This window comes from Gopherus flavomarginatus, chromosome 7 (assembly GCF_025201925.1).
Source record: "Gopherus flavomarginatus isolate rGopFla2 chromosome 7, rGopFla2.mat.asm, whole genome shotgun sequence".
NCBI lineage: Eukaryota > Metazoa > Chordata > Testudines > Testudinidae > Gopherus > Gopherus flavomarginatus.
Window position 1 is genome coordinate 36,346,041 of NC_066623.1, and position 21,888 is coordinate 36,367,928.

Genomic DNA, 21,888 nt, shown 5'->3' on the forward strand with positions numbered 1-21,888 from the left:
CCATTTGAGTTCCGCTGCAGCTCTTGGGTTTTGTGTTGGGTTTTGTACTTGAATGAACCCAAAGATTCAAAGCCAAACTTAGTCAGAATTGCCAGGTTTCCCCAACACTATTAGTGTTTGTCATGATTTTGAGACAAAGGCATAAACTAGCCCAAGTTGGCTTGAAAATGAGACCATGATCACGTGAAAGCAGAGACAGGTCTGACCCACAGCGTTCTGATCTAGAGCTAGAGTTCGGTGCTCTTCAGAGCTGCGGTTTGAGGATTTTGAGTGTGCTGTTATGGAGACAGAGTCAGCAGGGAAGTTTAAATCTGAGCTTCACCAGAGTCCCGGGAGCCAGGGGTGCAAGTTAGCTTCAGTCCATTATGGAGCTGGGACCTGTCAGAAATTCTGATGCAAACTTCCCTGGTTCGGATCTGTGGGTTTGGCTCGGCCCATTATAAAGACTGGGGTCAGCTGTGCAGCTGGACCTAGCATTCTCAAGTTCTGGATTGTGGAGCTAGGAGTACTGGCTCTGAGCCCATAACTGCTCAAAATCTCGCTCTCTCAAAGAGTCATTCAGGCCAGAGAGTGAGCACAAGCATGAGAATGGCTCTATAGCCTGATGGGTAGAGCACTCGCCTAGCAGGTGAGTGAGCCAGGCCTCCTGCTCCAATGACTCTTAAGGTATTTGTCCACAGTGCAATGGCTTCAGCAGGAGAGATGGAGGCAGCCCCACCTCAGAATATCCTATAGCCCAGTGGTTAGTGTACTCACCACAGAAGTGGCAGATCCTTTTGCAGGGGGGGATTTGAACTTGGGATCTCCCACATCCCAGGTGAGTACCCTAACCCTGGGCTAAAAGCTCAGAGGGAGGTCCTTCTGCCTCCCTCTCCCCAACCCTTGCTCTTTTGTGTGAGCTTGCCTGAGGGGCCTGATCTGGTGCTGGCCTCTGAAGACACTTACCGGATAGGACCCTGCATGCGCCTTAGGCGACTGAGCGCCTGTCTTCCCCGGTTAGTGAATTGCTCTGGGATTGAAGTGAAGGCAGGTACCCAGACACCTAGAGAAAGTCAGCAATGCATGTGCCCAGCGGCAGAAACACAGCCAGCAAGGGAATGTCTAGTGCAAAAATGCAGGAACTGAGGGAGTTTAGGTACCTGCAGAGGGAGGTCCCAGAACAGGGACTTAGGCACCTCACTCCTTCTGTGCCCTCAGACCTGCCTGCAGTCACACAGGGGGTCTGGGACAGAGCAGGGAGCTGCACCTGGCTCCTAGGCTAGTCCTCAAGCCACTGTGCCCTCCTTCTTCTAGTCATGTACACCTTGAACCTGCAAGAGTAACCCAGGTATTTCTCATGTCTGCCCTTGTTTTCCAGGTTTGCAGTTGGAGAAGCCAAGCAAAGTTGCACGGAGGATGACAAGGAAGAGTTGCAATTGAAAGACATCAGGGATGGATTCAGCTCTACCTTTGAAAAAATTGTGGAGTCCGACCTTATGAAGGGCACGTACTACAGCAGCCTGGACTCCCTGGACGTGCTCTCCCTCACGGATGAGACAGACAGTTGTGTCAGTTTTGAGTCTCCGCTCACTCCACTGATTCAGCAAAGGGTCAAGGAAAGCCCTGAACTTTTAGAACAGAAACTGGTTGCCCAGCAGAAAGGAGCCCTGCAACACATGGTGGCAGAGAATCAAGAGCAGGCAGCTGCGAAGCCAGTGGAGGAGGATTTGGGGAGCCCTCTGAGGCACTCGATTACCAGCAGCAGGTCAGAGAATGTGCTCAGCCGGTTATCCTTGAAAAATATACCTAATGGATTCCACATTGATGGAGCTGAGGAAGACGCCTTGAAGCTTATTAACTCCATCAGGTAAGGCAGATTGTGAGTTCTGAGGCCAGGAGTGTCATTTTGTTCTGTGTTTGTACAGCAACTAGCACAGTGGGAGGCCCATAGACCTAACTGGAGCTCCTGGATACTACAGATGATTATTAGCAAGCCAGCATTCTCCTTTGTGCTTCCCTGTGTACTTGCCACAATGAACAAGCAGTATTTATCAGGAGGTGACACCTGTCATCATTATCTCTTTTATAGTAGGAGCCCGGCCCAGGATAAGGCTAGGCATATACAGGCTATTTTCCATATGACCACAGAGCCCTTGGTGAGCATGAAGGATGCTGCAATCCAAAGGGGAAAGTCACTTACAAGAGGAATAGCCGTAACACAAGGAAATGGGGTCAGTCTGAATTATAGATGTTGATGCTGTGTAACGCAGCTGACGTAGGAAACTAAGTCCTGCAAGTGTAGGGAGCTACATTATTCTTCCATTCACCAGGGGACAGGGTGGAGGAATCACACTCAGGCGCATGGTTCGGTGTGGTTCTGACCTTTCATCTTTGAAGACAGAGTGTAATGTGCCTATTCAGCTTCCGGACATCTACTGTCTCCAGTGGGAATGTGGCCTGCAGAGCAGCTGCAGAATGGGGGTGCTCAGTATAGGCCTACAGCTCGCACTGAAGTCATTGTGACTGTGTACACGTACCATTGGGCAGGATTTGGCCCTTCAGGCAAATCACGATGTCTTCACGCTGTACTGAGTCAATCCCTACTCAAGTAAACCTGTCACTGACTTCATGAGGTTTGCTCATGTAATGACTGAGCATCCACTGCATAGGGACATGGTTTGCCCTTACGCTGGCATTCCCTGGCTTGCCAAGGAGCACATCTCCATGAGAGACATAGCTCACCTCTGTGTTACCCAGATTCTGCGGCCTCTAAGTGCCAGTCTGATCCCTGGCATACATTATGGCTCCACAGGGTTATTAAGCACCCACAGATTATTCAGATGCCCTGAAGCAACCAGGATGGGAGCGTCATAGGAGCCACTATGGTGACTCTGTGCTACCTTGGATTCCCTTAGAAAGAGGAGCCTCAAGTGGCCAGATCTGCCAGCTTCAGGGCTGCTTTGCACTGCCAGATGGTCAAAAGCAATTGTAGCACTCCTTGAAATCGGGGCCTTGGACTTTAGAGCTTCTCAGACTTCCAGTCCAGCTTACTTAGGCAAATGAATTCAGGTAACCCCCCTCATCCCCATCTGAGCAGCTGTGTTTTGTCAGTGCCTTATGATTGGGTTCACCTCTTCTTCCATTTGTGCTTCCTAAACGTGGCTGCTTTGGGAGCTCAGTCCTGCCAAGGGCTGAGCACAGCCTGGATCAGGACTTTCTGCACTTGCCTCCTCTTGTATGGACTTATTTACTAAGGGGCATTTGTTCGGCTTGTTTGACACCTGCTTTGCCAGCTGTCCTCTTTGTCTGCCAACTGTGTTCCTATTATGGATTTTGGGGGTGGTTTTATTATTGCAAAGGGCTATGGGCCATGGGATCAGACATCTATCCACTCAACACCCATTTATTTGTGTGGCTTATACAACCTCTGTCTTCAACTGCAGGCACATACACAATTAGTACTTAGAACACCTTGTAAGTTGGCACACATAATGCCAACTAAAAGGCTAAAACATTCTCCCACCCACTGAACGTAACCACACCCTACTACCCCCCGCTACAGATAGCCTGACTCTGCAGCACACCCTAGTGGCCAGTGAGGCTGGACTTAGAGCGAGAATGGAATAATACTGACTCCTATTTGGGTCATGAGTGAAAATGAGTCTGAAGGTGTCCTCCCAGCCCCCATCTGTGTGCATTACAAACCCTGTCAAATACGGGGCATGGTTCAGCCCCAAACAATCCTGCTGGGCATGACCACGGTGCATCGACCGACCTTTATGGGGCCGGGACTGGAGAGGGAGTCTAGAGACTGGCAGAGCTGGGAGAGGTGAGGGAAGCAGGACAAGAGTTTCAGACCAATATTGAAATGCATGGGGGTGAGCAAGTCTCTCTAAAATGGTTTCAGGTGCCCATTACCCACTTCAGCACCCTGGCCTTGCCCTTAGTCCATTGTCTTCTGCTGCCCTGGTGCCCTAGAGGGAGACATGGAGTCATTACAGTTTCTAGCCCTTTCTCCCTTTCCATTGCTGGGGCCAGCTCAGCACTATCAGCCCCTCACTTCCCTGAGTCCCCAACTTCAGATGCAGTTAAAAAAAGTTGCTTCCAGAACAAGGGCTAATCTGTGCAAAAAGATTCACCAGGACAGCTGAGCCAGTGAATGGCATTTGAAAAGCAGCAGAGATTAGTGAGCTAGCTTCAGACTGACGCGCTGAGCGAGTTGTGTCCGGATCAAAGCAGATCACTCGGTGCCATTAAGAAAGTGAATGAAAAAGCATCAGTGATGAAAATATCCCCAGAAGAGCAAACACCCACTCTGCCGTGTAAGCACTTCATGTTAGAGCTGAACTCCCGCCTGAGCAGAGAGGCAGAAAATACAAGACAAGACTCTCTGGCAAAGCCCTTGACCGCCAGCAAGTGATGCACATGCTGCACAAAACTTCCTTCGCTACACAAGAAGGCAACACAGGGTAGTTGTTGTTGGCTGGCGAGATGAACATCTCAAAGGGAAATCTGGAGCAGGTTTGGATGTGCCATAAGATATGTTCAGTTAATTACAAGGCTCCCAGTGAAACAGGCTTTACTAACCCTGTGTAAACAGGCTGGCCCAGAGGGTGGATCAGGGAAAACTAAAAGAAGGCCACAGAGTCCACATTTCCATGGGTCCAGTGACCCTGCCAGTGGGGGCAAGTGGTGTAGAATGATATGGTCACTGCTGAGGGATGTATTAGCCACTGGCTGGGGAAGAGGATGGTGCTGAGATCTAGTCCTGCACCTTGACCCTGGTTCGACAGGTGAAACTCATCTTCCCAACCTTCTCCCCACCCAACCCCTTCTGCCACACAAAGCTCAGGGCCTAGGGCTTTATGCAGATAAGTTGCATTTCACCCTTAGCAAAAAAAATTTGGACTTGAAGGTAATTTGGGTTTTGAAATGTTCAGGTTAAGGGAGTATTTGTACTGAGACTCAACTACAGGGCCTAGACATACAAAGATTATTCCCCAGCAGACCACACTCACCAGCCTATTACAGCTGGATTACTTCTGGGGATAAACTGCATAGTCAGTTACTTGACCCTACTTTGGTTCATTATGAAATACATTCAAAAGCCAAATAACTAATGTCACTCAGGTTTATTGCTCTAAGACAATAACAATATAGTACAGGAGAAAGGCTCAATATGATACCAGTCTCTGGGAAGCCATCTTGTGCTGTGATGTTACATTCACCTTAAGCAGAAGATGTGCTCCCAACGTTACACATTTCAGATGGTAGTATTTATAGGATGAGTTTACAAATTACACATCTATTTATGTGTCACTGAAATCCAACTCACCCTTAACTTCTTTTCTGTTCCTGCCTTATCTTTGTTTCGGATAGCAGCACTACAGGTATTGGTCTGTGAAGGTTCTTACCTAGCTTGTGCTAAGACATAGAATGAATGTATCTTGATTTTGACAAGGTTTATATCTGCGTATGCCAAATCTTACTTCAGTGAATGCAAGGAATTATGGGATTTTTAGCATAAGGAGCAGGGTTATATAAAAAGCATAGGCCAATTTAAGCTATGCAGCTACTATGTATGTTTAATGATAGTTGTGTTTAATTCATACTAATATATGTATGGTGCTTATAATACATATTGGTAATGTGAGATAGATAGATAGATACGCTAGTCCAGCATATATTAATCACCTCCTTCCCAGCGCTTACAGTGGTAAGGGTCTTATGAGTACATAAAGGAAGAGAGCAGGGGCAGCTCAGGACCATCAGCATGGGACTGTTGATTAAAGCACCTCCCACAGTGAGGCTTATCATAGATGGTGCACAATCGGGGGGGATTCATGAATGCAAGCGCCATGAACAATTGCTGTTGTCACAGTCTACAATAGGGAAGATATTTCTGATAGTAGATGGCTCTAATATAGCAGAAAAATGCATAATGAGATCCAGTGATTAGAAAGAGAAGACAGACAAATTCAGACCAGAAATAAGGGTTAAATTTTTCATGTAATTAACCATTGGAACAACTTACCTAGTGATGGATTCAGTGGTGAGCTGGATCCGGTTTGCAAGAACTGGTTGTTAAATTTAGAAGCCAGTGTAGAACTGGTTATTAAAGGGGCTGGTAGGTGGGCAAACTCCGGTCCGCGGGCCACATCCGGCCTGTGGGACCATCCCATTCGGCCCGCCTGAGCTCCCAGCTGGGCAGGCTCCCTTGACCCCTCCCCTGCTCCTCCCACACACACACACAGAGCCCCAGAGCACCAAGCCGCCAGCGCCAGCACTCTGAGCAGCTCTGCAGCTCCTGCTGCTTTGAGTGGCATGGTAAGGGGGTGGGGCTGCGAGCTCCAGCGGGCCACGGGGCACCCATACATGCTGCCCTGAGCAACACGGTAAGGGGATCGGGCCAGGGCTGGGAGTGGGGTTGGATAAGAGGCAGGGAGCAGCTGGTTGAGGCAGAGGTTCTGGGGGGGGTGGTCAGGGGACAGGAAACAGTACAAACACTTTGGAGAGATGCCCGAAGTATTTTTCCAAACAGGAGCTGAAAGAAGGTGAAGGGAATGGTGGTTGGGTGGTTGCATATGGTATCTTAACCATTTCACCCAACCCAAGGCTAAACATTAATTAAGCTGCTTAGAAAACACCTGACGCATGAAGTACGGCACCTAACCTGCAGCTTGAATGATATGGAATAGACCAATGGAGCTATGGGGTTGATTGGCTGGTTGGTCCCCAGATGGTGAACTCAGAGGTTGTCCAACTTTCCAAATGCTGAGACTGATAAAGGAAACATCATACCCAGGTCTGATCAAACAGACTTTGGATTTCTGACAAACTGCTTGCAGCCCGTTGAGATGAGGTGCTCATGTTTCTCTAAAAACACGTTAATGATACAGTGGTTTGGGATTTGGTATAAGACTTGTATTGTCCAAAGCTCTGGGGTTTCCAGAAAATACCATTTTTGTTTCTTTAATTGTTTTCTGTTCACCATGCAGTGATGCCAGCTTAAAAGACACTCTTTCCGACTCGGACTCTGACATGGGCAGCACTGAACAGCTTGACCATGGCAGCACAGACACATTAGCAAATGGCTGCAAGGCAGATAGTGATGCTGCCAAGAGACTGGCCAAACGCCTCTATCACCTTGAAGGATTCAAGCGCTGTGATGTGGCACGCCAGCTTGGGAAAAAGTAAGTGGCTCTTTACATCATGGCTAGGTCACAAGACAAGTGTTAGAGGATGTGGGTCTGGATCTGGGGAGAAGTCTACTGCTATCGATCTGATTTGCAATGCTGAGCTCAAAGCCAGCATGAAAATGGCCCTACCATCTGGGACAAAAGTGAACACTGGCTTCACTGGGGAGAATGGAACAGGACAAAAGCAGAAGTGACTTTTCAAGTGAAAGATCCGCTCTTCCAGGGAACTCTTGGGCTTGCTTCAGAGTCAGGTTCAACTAAGAGCATTGGGATCTTTCTGGATAATAAGCGCTGCATGAAATTGACATGGGCCCAACCCACACACCTAGATCCAAACACTCCTGAACTTGGGGGATGTTCAGAGAGTGGACCAGGATCATGATCTGAATTTCACAGATGATCACAGATGAACAAGTTCTTGCTCTGACTTTATAATAGGTCCAAACAAGACCCCTAAAACTAACACCCCCAGAGTCTAAGAGGTTTGCGATCCAAATCTGGACTTTTTGATTAGGACCCATTTCTGACATAACATATACTGAAATCTGATGTAAGCCACCACTCCAGGAACTTTGCTTAGAAGAGGTGGTTGTTGGGGAGAACCCCAATAAAACTCTTATCACTGTTTTTTATTGACTGCCTCCACTGGGCTCAGTCATGTACAAAGCAGAGACTCAGTTGTCTCTCCAAGAAAGTGAACAGCAGGTGTCACTGCTAATGCTACAAAGGGATAACTTCTCCTATCACTGCACAGTTCAACACCATGTTCGTTTCGATCTCCCTGGGTGATTCCAGTAAGGGTTAGTTCACAGGCTGTTTCCTCTTGTTGTTCTTTCAAGCCTGGATGATGTTCCCTTTCCTTGTTCTGTATATTTGTGAGGTTTGTGCCTGTTACTGGTAAGCCTGGATTGTCCAATGGGGATTGCATACAGGTGGAAGAGAAGCAGAGGTGAAAGTAAGCCGGTACCCCCCGGTACAGTGTACGGTGCTGGACCGGCTTCCTCAGGTGGCAATTTAACGGGCTTGGGGCTCCCAGTAGCAGCTGGAGCCCTGGGCCCTTTAAATTGCTGCCAGAGCCCCACTGCCAGGCCCCTGGGTAGCAGAGATGGCCAGGACCCCCTGGGCTCCAGCAATGATTTAAAGGGCCTGGGACTCCACTGCGGTGGTGGCGGCTGGAATCCCCAAGCCCTTTAAATCACCCTGGAGCCCCGCCACCGTTACCCCAGGGCTCTGGCAGCAGGGCTCAGGTGGTGATTTAAAGGACCCTAGGGCTCCACTGAAGTTCGCGGTGGCCAGAGCCCCGAGTCCTCTAAATGGTCCCTGAGACCCAGGGCTCCCAGCCGCCTCTGCAGTTGGTTGTGGGCTCCCAGCAACCACTACCGCAGCCGGAGCCGGGGGCTCTAAAGGCCCCGCCCCTTCTGGTTGAGGCCCTGCCCCTGCTCAGGACTCCAGCGTACTGGTAAGTCCTTTAAGTTACTTTCATCCCTGAAGAGGAGGATCCTGGCCCTGCGAGTAAGCCCCACATTGTCCTTTCCATCTGATATCTGACCCGTTTACGGGCAGCTCACATTAAAAGTGCCACAGTCACTCACAGGCTCCACTACAGTTAGAATATTAGGCCTGCAGCCCTAATGTGTACAACTCCTGCTGAAATGAACAGGAGCACTGGACAGAGAAGAATCAGACCAGCTCGTAATACCTGCAGCCCCTCTTCTGCCAGTCACCTCCTGCATGAAAGGGCAAGAACAAACACAAAGGAAGCATAGGCTGCCCCATCGCAGGTGACAATCAGGGGACCTACAGGATGGCATTTCGGACAGTGATTCAGAATGCTGCTTGCATTACCTGCCATGAAATAAGAATACTGAGGCCCAGAAGAGAGCGTGTTCACAAAGCCACGGAGGCAATAATAAGAATACATAGAGATGACAACTACTCTACTGCACCGTGAGCCATCAGCTGCCTTGTAGTGGGCTGGAGAGCCCCCATGGCCACACCCTTCAAACCTGGACTGGATGTGGCAATGTGACCTTCTCCCCTGGCATGTAAGTAGTTTTACTGCACTTCGTTACTTACTCTTAAGAGGGAATCTCTTTGAATTCACAGTAGAGGGGCAAAGTTGAGCTTGGAGAATAACCCAATTCATTATATAGAATATTGTGGCTCGAGAATGGATCTTAAAACAGTGCAGTATGTATCCACTTCTAACTCTGCGCCGATATTCAGGGGAGAAATATTTCAAAAGGTCAGAACTCCTATGTTCTGCTTCTGACTCCGGAATAAGAGTATTGGTAACTACAACGATCTAAGAACCTGTATTAGTCACTACTCCTTTACAAGAGGAGCAATCTTTGGAGGGGAGAGAAAACACTAGGCACAGGTTAAATATTGGCCCTATGGGATTTTCTGCTTGGCCTGGCCCACTAGCCCAGGGAACTCTCTAACCCCTGATTGGGAGTCTTATTGCTTTCCAGGCAATGGTTTCCCTATATTGTGTAAATTATACTATGAACTCATATAGAGCCAGGCCTGGAGTCTCTCTACCCTGGTTGGTATCAATTTAGCACCTGATCCAGGCTCTATTCCCTCTGATCCAGTGCCCATGGAAAGCAATGGAAAGATTCCCATTGATTCCCAATGGGTCTGGAATCTGGCCCTTAATCTTCCCTGAGGGAGTCTTGGCTGCCAGTGTAACCTGTTTGCTAATTAACATGTTTTTTGTTTCCTTGCAGGGCTAGGTGCCTTCGGCTGCCCCTTTTATGCATGAGTGGAGATCCATTGCAATAGATCCTCCTACTCCAGCCAGGCACAGAGGTGGCAAGTGATGCAAACGAACAAAAGGGAGGAATGGGGACGTTTAACTTGTGCGATGCCGTGGAAGCTGGGATCTTCCAAGGCACTGGAGCGAATAGTCTCTAGGTTTAATGAAGAGGGGCTGATGCGGGGCTTTCCCAGTGAGGGGTGTTCTGGGCTCTTGAATGTGTTTCCTGTCTTGATTTGTCCAAAGCCAGATCTGATGACCCAAAGGGCACGCTGGATGACCTGCATACTCTTCCAGCGAAGGGAAAGGGAGTGGAACATGGAGGCCACGTCTCTGGCAGGAATGACTCTGCAAGAGTTGTATTTTTCGTTAGAAATCTCCCTGATCTATTTTGATAAGCTGTTTCTAATGCATGTAATGTGTGTATTGTGCCTGCAGCAAGGGCTCCGCGACACTGTATGTTCAAAATAAATACAAATGTCAGTAAAATCAAGCACCACTTGCTTTATAGTGGGACTCTGTCAGATCTCGTAAGCTAGGCAAGATCAAGCCACAGCAACATGTGCATGGGAGCAGTTCTTAATTTGTAATGAAAGAAGTGCTAGGGGCTCAAGCAATTTTTTACATTCATAACTGATGCAGCAAGCCCAGAGGTGCCGGAGCTCTGAACTGCCAAGGCCAGAGGTGCTACAGCTCAGCCATGGCAAGCTTGGCACACATTAAGCACTGGATGGGAGACCTCCACAGAAATCTCAGGCACTGTAGGCAGTGGAGCTGGAGGTGCAACTGGGCGGCTCTATTCCCTCTAACTTAACGCTGAGCCAGTTCCCCAGGGTGAGGCTCAGAAATGATGTTTCACTGACACGGCCTCCCTTTGGCTGACATGGAAAGCCAAGGTCCTAACCAGCGGTGGCTGCTAATGTCTCCACAGCTCTCATTACAAAAAATAAAAATTCAAGTCCAATTCTGATTTCAAAGCCACCCAAACAATCAAAAACACAGCAGAGCCAGCAAGTTGCCCACATGGATAACCAGCAATTCCATGACCCTGAGCTCAGATCCTGCAAAGGAACCATTAGCACAGCCCTGCTCACTTTCAGTTATTAAGTCCATGAGATTCCATGCAGGAGTAAAGCTTTGCCCTTGGATCCACTTGCAGGATTGGGGCCTTAAGCATACCCTTTGTTCCCCTTCTCGGTCTTTTGTCTGTAGTTATCTCTGAGGTTTATGTCTAAACTTATAAGGGCTTGCGTCAGTGATGTCCTCTGTTGTGCGAAATTCCTCACACACTTTGGACTTATAAAAATAATACCGTCATTCATTATTTGTATTAGGTAGCGCTACAAGGCCCCTTTCTGCTAATGCAGATGTAAGCCCAATGTCCTGGACAAATTGCAACGTAGATCATTACATTCTGCCTCCCTAAATTAACCCTGCAATTTTCACTGCAGGTATTCTTCTCTTCCTGACCTCAGCCGTTGTGTTATGTTGTTGAACACTGTCTCACTCCAGATGCAGCACCATGACAATGATGGATGAATGATCCCTGTGTTGCTGGCATATCAGCTGGTAAAATGCTTTGGGATCCTTTGAGACGAAAGGCACTATATCAATGTAGGATAATTAGCATTAAGCATCACATTTTTCATGAGCCTGAACAGGGCCATCATTATATGAATTACTGGTGCTCCAAAGGGCATATGCTGTTAAGATGAGATAATTACCCATTTCTCGCAAACATCCATCAATTATTCGTTCATTAATTTTTGGTATTAATATCAAATATTAATGGAGGCATCGCTAGCCTACAGCGCCACAGGCAAAGAGCAAACAAACCACATAGAGAGTTCTGCACAAGGGCTGGGTATCTCTGCAGCCACAGGAAATGCACTGACTTTTATACAAAACTCCTTTGCCAGGATTTTCAAAACTGGAGGCATGAAGTTGGGCCCTTGAGCCCATAGTTAGATGCCTAAATAAGTGGCCTGATTTTCAGAAGTCAACCAGCAGTTACCACTGAGCTCAGGATCAGGGCCGAAGATCATGGCAACTGACCAGAACTTTGGAAAGATCAGGTCACTTATTTCGGTCCCTGAATACAGGGTGAGATTCTCTGCTGCCCCGAGGTGTGTGGGCAAAGATGGCTTTCAGCTTATGACACCTTCCTACCTCCTGATTCGAGGCTGCTCCTTCTTCTTAGCGTATGCGCAACATGCCTCAGGTGGCACATGACCAGGATTCAGCACTGAATTTGGTCTGCTGGTTGGATTGTTAGCTTCCCTGGCCCGGGCCAGGTACTGACGGGGAGTGTGATGTGAATGCTGATTCATGCCCCCTTTGAGGCTGCAGAGAGCCAGAATGGATTCAGTGGTGTGTGCTATGCCCCTACCCCTCATATCTGCAATACCTGTCAGCTCCGCCCCAGAACACCACATACACTGTGGGCTACCTACAGCAGCCGAATGCATTGCCTAAATGGTGGAAATCTCCCCTGGCCCTTATCAGCCATTTATGGCCCCCATACACCACTCACACAGGGAGGAAGGGTGTGTCTACACTGCAGCACAGCTTGAAATAGCTGAGCTAGCTTTGATCTAGCTAGATTCAATGAGAATAGCAGTGGAGCCATGGCAATGCAGGATGTCCAAGCCCACCTGAGATCCTGGATATGTTCTTGAATGGCTAACCCACGCTGCCACCACTTCATTGGTATTGTTATTGGAGCTAGGCTAGATCAAAGCTAGCTGGGGCGTGTCTACACATGCGGCAGTCAGACCTCTGAGTGCAGTGTAGACGGTGTGTTAGGAGCCTGATTCTGGACAGCCCAGATGTAAAATCAGACCCTGATGTTCTGCTGAGGATTCCATAGCCTGCGGCTTGACATGGCTGTTTAGGAAATAGATTGTGGTCTGCATGTGCTGGCTACATTGTACATAAAGGCTCTGCAGATCATTTTAAAATTCATATGAAATGCAATGACACCAGCAAACAGCGGATGAGTTAATCAGACACAAAAGGCATTTTCAAAATATGCCCTTCGCAACTGTGTTCCTTGTCCTCCTCCCTCCCCAACTGAAATGTCTTTCATGGGCAAGCCCTGAGATGGAACACCATATTCAGCTGCAATTGCCACTTAGAGAGGCAACATCTTCTGGATGCTTTATAGTGCCGGGATGCATATGCTTTAGAGTCAGAAGAAAAAGGAGCCTGTAAAAGAGACACAACAGGATCCTCTTGTTATTCTCACTCAGTGCCTCCCTTGTCAATTTGGCTTAGTTGTCAAGTTAAAATACCTGGTTTCTGTCTGCCAGGGCTGCACACTGAACCTGGAAGTCAAGCTATGTCCTTCCCAGTCGCACAGCATTAAGCCATGAAGAGAGTGCAGTAGCTGTGTCAGGGGGCATATCGGTGCCAGGAGTTTCAGGCATCTGAAAAGTGCATTAATATCTTATAAACACAGTGGCTTACTGCAGTCAGAGTGGAGATGTCACAGCACATCTTGGCCAATACGAATCTTTAACAACAGCTTTGTGGGGGCCGTTTGCACTGTCTCCTTCCACTCTGAAGTGTAGTTCCTATAAAAGGATGAGAGATGATGAAGAGCAGGTGACAGATGCTTTTCCCCTGTAATTTGGAACAGAGAGGATTTGTGGCTTGATATCTATTCCAACCCGCTGTTTTTGATGGCTCCCAGGGTTTCATTTGGGTTCCTTCCCCTCAAACCCAACTTCAGAAGCTCTTCGGCCTGTCAGGAGCAATGTGTAGCCCAGCACTAGCAGCCAGAGCTAACGAAAGGAGTTCTATCTGTTCAGCTCACCAAAAAGAAGATCAAGCAGTGACTTGATGACAGCATATAAGAACCTTTACTGGAAGAAAACATTGGGTACTAAAAGACTCCTTAATCTAGTGGAGAAAGGTACAAGGAAAACCAATGGCTGGAAGTTAAAGCCAGACAAATTAAACTGAGAAAGGTACCTAATTTTAATAGTGGAGGTGATTAAGCCCTGGAACACATGAGCAACTGAAGTGCTGGATTCTCCATCTCTTGACACCTTCAGATCCAGACTGGATGCTATTCTGGAAGAAATGCATTGCCCTCATGCAGACCAACACTGTCTCATTGTTTCCTGGTATGCCTCCATTGGCCCATCTGTATCCATCTATTGTTTCCTGTCTTATACTTAGATTGGACGCTCTTTGGAGTAAGGACTGTCTGTTTGCGCCAGCACAGTGGGGTTCTTGTCCGTGATGACTAGTGTTCCTAGGCGTTATGGTCATACAGATAGTAAATAATACAAATAATGATAGGCTAACACAAGAGATTGGGTTCAGTACAGGAGTAACTAGGTGAAATTCTCTGGCCTGTGTTTTACAGGAGGTCAGTTTTATGGTCCCTTCTGGCCTTCAGATCTATAAATCTATGAACTTACCTTCTTCCATAAGGATTAAAATATGGCATAGAGAATCGTTGCTGGTGAAAATTCCTGTGATTGCCAAGTGGTGTTATAGACGGCCAGGTCCAGAAATGCAGCTGAGACGGCCATTCCAAAACCCATGTTCTCCTTCAGCCCCCTCCTCACTCTTCCCTTCCCCCAGCCTCTTTTCTCACACACTCCATCCCCACAAGGGGGCCTGGTTGTCTTTCTCTGCTCCCTGCCCACTGTTTCCTTCTATCCCTGTCACATAACAGGTGTAAGACCTTGTGTGTGTGTTTCAGTGAGCTGGTCCCAGCTGTGTACTGGTGAGAGTTACTCCATCACTCTGACATCATCAAAACAGCTCAACAAGCCTAATCCACTGGCTTTGTCTAAGTCATTGTCTATGTCTCCCTCTAGTGGCTGGACCCAGCAAAGATCCTGCTTCTTACTGTACTTACGTGTAGCTCAGGGGTGGGCAAACTACTGCCCATGGGCCAGATCCAACCCCTCAGGGCTTTGGATCCGGCCTGTGGGATTGCCCCCCGTGGCCGCCACGGGCCCCGTGCTGCTTTCAGCAGCAGCTGGCCCAACGTCCCTGCCATCCCCAGACCCTTCCCTCCAGGCACTGCCCCCGGGAAGAGGAATGGGGAACTGTGGCCAATGGGAGCTTCGGGGAAGGTACCTGGAGGAGCGGCAAAGGCAGTGCACACGGAGCCCTCCACCCCCCATCTCCCAGGGGCCACAGCACTTCCTGGAGCGGCACGGGGCCGGGGCCAGGGCAGGCATGCAGCGAGTCTGCCCTGGCCCCAGTGCGTGCTGCTGCCATCCCAGAGTCTGACCCCTCCTGCACCCTGCCCCCCAACTACCTGCCATAAGGCCCCTGCATACACCGCGCACCCCTCCTTCACCCCAACTCCCTTCTCTGAGCTCCCTCGTACACCCTGCACCCTCCTGCACCTCAAGCCCATTCCCTGAGCCCCCTGCTGCACTCTTCACCCTTTGCAACCCTCACCCCTCCTGCACCCCTGCCCTGAGCCCCCTCCTGCACTCCGCACCCTCCTGCACTCCTGCCCTGAGCCCCCTCCTGCACGCCTCATCCCTCCTGCACCCCAACTCCCTTCCTTGAGCCCCCTCATACATCCCGCACCCCTCCTCTGCCCCAATCCCTTGCCCTGAGCCCCTTCCTGCACACCGCACCTCCTCCCACACCTCGCACTCCCTCCCACACCCAAATCCTCTGCCCCAGCCCTGCATACAATTTCCCAACCCAAATGTGGACCTCGGCCCAAAAAGTTTGCCCCCCCTGCTGCAGTTGAATGACTCCTGCTCAAATGGCAGGGACTTGTGCTGGGGGGCCTAGATTCAATGCTTACCATTGACTCTTTTGTCTCTGTGTAGGCAGCTAGGATTCACTACACAGACAATAAAGGGGCGATTTTCAAAGGTAACTGGCAGAGTTTGGCCCCCAAATCCATTTTCACAGGTGCAAAGGGCTGTTAGGTGCTCAACGCTCATTAAACATCCTTGAGGGTCACCGAACTGCCCTTTATGCCTGTGAAAATCTCCCCCAAAGATTCAAGGTGGGGGATTTTAGAATCTCTGCAAGTAGCTGCTGGAAGTTGGGTTGCCCAGGAGGGGAGACTCTGAGATTCCTGTTATAAAAAGGGTGTTCTTCCCCTATGGGTTAGCTGATTGCTCCCTCTTTAATTACAGCAATGAATTTAGCAAGTTGGTAGCAGAAGAATATCTCAGTTTCTTTGACTTCACTGGGCTCACCCTGGACAAAGCACTCAGGTGAGCCACTGTTTTCATTAAAAACCTACCCCATGATGAATTGATCTAGAAGCCCAGTGTTTCCAATTTGCCATGTAGTGCAGCCCTGCTCATGCAGTTAAGGTCTGACCACTGATTGTGTGTAATGACAGCTGGGGGCTGACAGATGTGTTGGGGTAACGGGAATCCCATCTGTGTTTAAATATTTACCGTGATATAATGATCGGCACAATATGCTCCCATTGGAAATGGGGTCTGAGCTGCATGAGCCTCACTTGGCCTGAGCCTGAAGGGGGTTGGGTCTGGGCTTCTCTGTATGGAAAACACCAAATTAAAGTAACACTCAGTTGACCATGAGGCAAAGCCAGCCCCAGCTGTACAATCCCAACTGGCACCATTCTCCTGTGCGAGGGACAGGGCTGGATTCAGGGATCTGAGCTGGCACAGACCCCAGCATGCGGGATATTAGTGGGAACAGGCTATCGGGGGCAGGGTGAGAAGATGTTGCTCTCTGAGTGGGGTCACACAAAAGCACACAGGCCATGGGGTTGAGCTAGAGTCCACAGAGCAGCTCCACAGCTACTCCGTAGTCTTGCAGAAAGGTTGTTGCCCCTTTGCTCCCCGCACAGCTCAGGTAGGGCCCTGGGCTGTGGATTTCCATCTAGACTCGTAAGCTGAAATGTCCTTTTTTATTTGCAGAACGTTCTTGAAAGCATTCCCTCTGATGGGAGAGACGCAGGAACGGGAGCGTGTGCTGATCCACTTCTCCAGGAGGTACTGCCAGTGCAACCCAGAAGAGAGCACGTCGGAAGGTACCTCCGCGCCTCCTGTCAGACACTTCACCCTCCCTGACAGTGCTGACAATGCGCGCGCAGCAGCTGGTCTGCTGTACTGCCAAGAGCAGAGATCTCAAAGCGTAGCCTGGGGTCTGCTGGTTGCCTGGATGCTGCTTGCTGGTAATCTGCAAAGTGCTGGCTAGTGCTGACTCAGACAGCATGAGCAATTCCTTCCTGAAGGACAAAACAAGGTTGCACTTCAGGGAGGGGGACATTTATAAATAGTGCATAGCTAACAATTGATGAATGGATGTGACATGCAGGGGTAATCTGTGATGTAGGTGGTTATAAACACAGCAGAACAAGGTGGTTCAAAACCATGCTTCTAAGCAACCTGTGGGCTTCTATGGCAGTCTCTGGTTATTAAAACCTCTATTAAATATCTATTAGCCTTTTATAAACGATTTAGAAATGGAACTTTAATATAAAGTGTGACCCAACAGGCTTATCTCACTAAGAGCCACTAAAATCCACAGATACATTATCCTGAGACTTCCCCATGTCAGACATTGTGGCAGATGCTACAAATCAGTGGCATGATCATGTAGGGGAGAGAAGGTGATCCACGTGGTTGCAGATGGAAAGGGAGGGGCCCATAGGGGAATCTCTACATTAGGATGTCATCCACACTAGGAAAAAGTTTGAGAACTCCAGTCTAGATTACTGGCAATGGTACCGCAGGTGATTTCCTTACCATGATACAACTTCATGTGCAGTGGTCTTGCCAGTACATTTGTTGCCCTATTTCGTAGAGAAAACAGCTAAGCTTTTAATTTGAGCAACCTCCTATGGCTATATTGCTGCTCCCATGATCTGTATTAATTGTTCCAACAAACCCTATAACAACACAGTTGAGGGAGGGGGAGATTTTTTTTATTTGAAATATTTATTCAAGCAATTTCCAGTACAAAGATATGAGAAAACAGAAGGTGTGTAGGTGATGCCTACAAGATCAAAGGGATTGCACAATGAAATTCCCTGGGCATACTTTGCAAGCAGAAATTCCCTGGGCATAGCCATTATAGTGCAGTCCTGCAAACATGAGTTTGACAGCTTTGTCATTTGCGCTGAGCATTATTGTCTTCTGAGAGGAGCACAGGGGTCAGGAAAAGAGATCTCCTCAAGTGAAGTTACAGGTCAATGGTGGGAATGGAGGTGGGGCAGGCTTTGGGTGGTGGGCAGGGCCGGCTCCAGGCACCAGCTTATCAAACAGGTGCTTGGGGTGGCAACTCAGGAGTGGGGCGGCACTTTCAGAGATTCAGTGGCAATTTAGCAGAGGGTCCCTCACTCCCGCTCAGAGCGAAGGACCTCCAGCTGAATTGCCACAGATTGCGATTGCGATCGCGGCTTTTTTTTTGGCTGCTTGGGGCGGCAAAACCCCTGGAGCCAGCCCTGGTGGTGGGAGAATAGCCAGCATTTCACCTCGTAGGACTCTTGGTTGCAGTCCCTGCGAGGGAATGTTTAAATCCAAACTAACTGCCTGTTTCTAGTGGTTTCGCTTGTTGTTTGATTGTACAGAAATATTTCTGTTGATAAAAGATTTTGCAAAGCCGTATTTTTATAAAATCTGCAGGCCAAATCCTTTCAACTTCACATAGTGCTTTCAAATCTGTTTGTGTGAGTAAGTGCTACTCAGTGTGAGTAAGACTGGCAGACTCTAAATGCTGGGCCTAAATTGACCGTAGTATCTGTTTAACAATACTATAATAACATTATTACAAACAGCAAAGAATCCTGTGGCACCTTATAGACTAACAGACGTTTTGGAGCATGAGCTTTCGTGGGATGCATGACATGCATCCGACAAAGTGGGTATTCACCCATGAAAGCTCACGCTCCAAAACGTCTGTTAGTCTATACGGTGCCACAGGACTTTTTACTGCTTTTACAGATCCAGACTAACACGGCTACCCCTCTGATTATTAGAAACGGTTCATGTGCACCTGCAATTCCTGACTAGCTTTGGCAATCCAAAGGGAGAACATTCTTACATTACATTGTACATTTGCTAACTAAAATGCTAGCAAATCCAGTCTCCAATTCGGGGTAGCTCCTTGCCAAATTTAGCTTGCAAAAGATGAGTGGTCTTCAGACATTTGTGAGATGGCTGGAAGTCAAACATGGGTTGAACTGTACAGTTGGTGGAATATAACATATTGTTTGCAGTCAGCTGCCTAAAAGGGCAAACACCAGGTCAAGGCAAGATTATAGTTACATGATGACAAAGCTATGCTGTGCAGTGAGTTATAGTCAATTTATGTAAGGTCACAGTCCTGGATGAGTCTGCCCCTTGTGGACAGTCACCAGTCTGCGGTAGTGAACCAACCTTTGGATCCCACCTGCTTCAAGCCTGCTGGGTTTGTATAGAGGCCAGGCACTGTCTCTGCTTCTTCCTCTTGGCACACTCCCAGGGTGCAGACTGCATGTCTGAACTTCCTTGGGTTGGGAGACTCCACAGGCCAACTGCTCTAGACCCCAAGATCAGTGCTGAACCTCCCAAGGCTCTCCAGTTGCTTATGCATGCTCCCATGCAGCGCTTCCCTCCTGACTCTGCCCCACGGGATGTCTGGTTTATAATCTGATTCTTCAGGAACGTGTGGCTGCACACTTTACTCTTAGGGCTTATCTACAAAGGGACAGTCAGGAAAATTAATCCAAATTCAGATTAAGCTAAACCAAATTATGGCCACTTTAATTCTGCATGAGAGTGTTCACACAGGGGTTTAATGCATTTTAACTAATCCACTTTAAATTTACATCTTTAGTTAATCTGGATTAATTTCCCAAGTGTCCCAGTGTAAACAAGCCCTTAGAGAGCACAGAACATTACCAATCTAGGCAAATCAGCAAACATTTTTTAACACAAACCCACTCTTGAATCCTCACTGCTACTGAGTCCTTGGGATTTGGACCATGTCCTTGGATGAAGGCAAAGTCCCACTTCCCCAGGGGGGATCTGTTTGAGTGGTGGAATGGCTCCATTTCCTTACAGAGCATGTCATTTTTCAAAGCAGCCTGTGCTACCTTTGTTTGTTTGTTTCTATACTTCTGCTGGGGATTTTCCGTGCTCCAACCCTCTAGGAATTACTGGGGCAGAGTCATCAAAAGTCAATGATTCTGTTGGTAGCAACTTCATTGTTCTACCAGGGCAGAGGAAGTGAATGTTAATGGACCTTGATAGCCCTGTCACACAGTCTCTAGACATAGCTGCCAGCTTCCTGCTACAAGATGGATGATCTTCACAACGACTGTTACAAGTACCAGTATTGTTCCTAAAACTGCATTGAATTCATACCTGGACCCCAAACTATCCCATAAGGTATGACTGTACAATTAATGCCAATGGCTGTTGCAAAGACTTTGGGGTTTAATGTCCCTTCCGTGAATGATCATGAGACACATTATTGTACATATTTCAAAACAGCAAATAAGTTGATGCTGGACCGGAGTTAACATGGCCCCTGAGAGTTGTATTCTTGAAGATAAAACAGATTTTGACAGCAAGATTTTCTCTGACAAGTGTCATGTAGACAAGAAATTTAGGTTCTTTGAGGCTCCACTGAATGAAGAGTGGTAGGAACTATGGCCCAGGGAACAACAGTCAGTCCAGTCTGGTAAGTTCCTTTTGTCACATTCTTTATGTGCTTCACTGACACATTTGTGATGAGACCATGTGTTTGACAGATTGTTTTCCTCAAGTCACCCACCTATTACCAGCTCTTCTATCATCATCAATATACCTAGCCCCTGAAATGCTGGCATTGCATCTGTGCAGTGCACCTTCCCGCATTGCAGCAGAGTATCTACTGTCTAGAGGATACTGTCTCCCTCCGTCTTCCATGCACATTCCACATCGCTCACTTTCACTTGATTCCATTCATGGCATTCATTTTCCCAGTGGCTTGGAGCTCAGACCAGTGTTGTGTGCTCTTTGGCCCAGATCCTCAAAGGTTTTTTGGAGTCTAACTCCCAAAGGGGATTAGGTACCTAAATATCAGACTGTGGTGTCTCAGGAGATTATGTCCCCTATAGCCCAGAAGCCTGGATAGGGAAATATTACATTCCCTATGGATAAATACAAGTTGCATCAGAGTATGAGTATTGCATTGGAATATGAATTTCTGCTTTTTATTTCTTCAGCCATGTAAAATGATGGAATGTTGTCTATTGGTTACAGAAGTGGGGGAGGGAATCAGGAATCCCAAATTAGGTTCTCTGCTCTTCCCCTAACTCACTGTGTGACCTTGAACAAGTCACTTAGCTTTCCTGTGCCTCAGCTGAATTCTCTGTAATATAGGGGCAATCACTTATGTCTCTCCCAGGCCCTTGTGTGGGTTAACTATAGACGGGCTGCAGTGAGAAGGTTTATCATCATCATCCTCACAGCTACATCAGTGCCAGCCTTCCCTCCAGAACCTGCAATCAATCACCCTGCTATGCTGGGATGTTCTGGCCTCATGAAGAGCAGTAGAGATGAGGGCTCAGCCAACCCACCCCTGGGCGTGGCCCTTTAAGGTTTTGGGAGTTCACAAGGGCAGAGGAAGTGGCAGAAGCAGATACTGGCAGAGAGGAAGCAGTTCCGGGGAATAATGAGTGTTTGAGTGAAAAAATCCATTACTGTTCCTTTAAGGGGCTTGGACCAGGAGCCTTTTAGTGCAGTGTGGGCAGCCTTCCACTCTCTACAGCCAGCCAGTCTGAGCCCAGGGAGCAGGGCAGAATAGGTTGTCTCCTCCCACGTAACAGAGAGAAGCTTGCACAAGGCAGCTGTCTGCTTGCTGACCCCTCCCAGGCTAAAGGAGAAAGAGCTGCCTGGGAAAAAGGGGCAGCTGGGGACAAGTTGGCTGAGACCTGCCACTGGCCTGAATTACACCGCAGCTCCCAGAGGATGGCTGAGGCCCTGCTCCAGGGAGCATGGGAATTAT

The 21,888-nt window shown here is 48.3% G+C and overlaps 1 protein-coding gene across 4 annotated transcripts in view; it reads left to right on the plus strand.

Moving 5' to 3' along the window:
* The window catches only part of PSD2 (pleckstrin and Sec7 domain containing 2), a 153,289-nt gene that overhangs the window by 81,023 nt on the left and 50,378 nt on the right, over positions 1-21,888 (plus strand). For all 4 annotated transcript variants that reach the window (XM_050962601.1, XM_050962603.1, XM_050962602.1 and 1 more), the window contains 4 exons: positions 1,358-1,846; positions 6,978-7,172; positions 16,071-16,151; positions 16,830-16,942. In XM_050962601.1, coding sequence (XP_050818558.1) covers positions 1,358-1,846; positions 6,978-7,172; positions 16,071-16,151; positions 16,830-16,942 — 878 coding nt within the window. The remainder of the gene's footprint in view (positions 1-1,357; positions 1,847-6,977; positions 7,173-16,070; positions 16,152-16,829; positions 16,943-21,888) is intronic.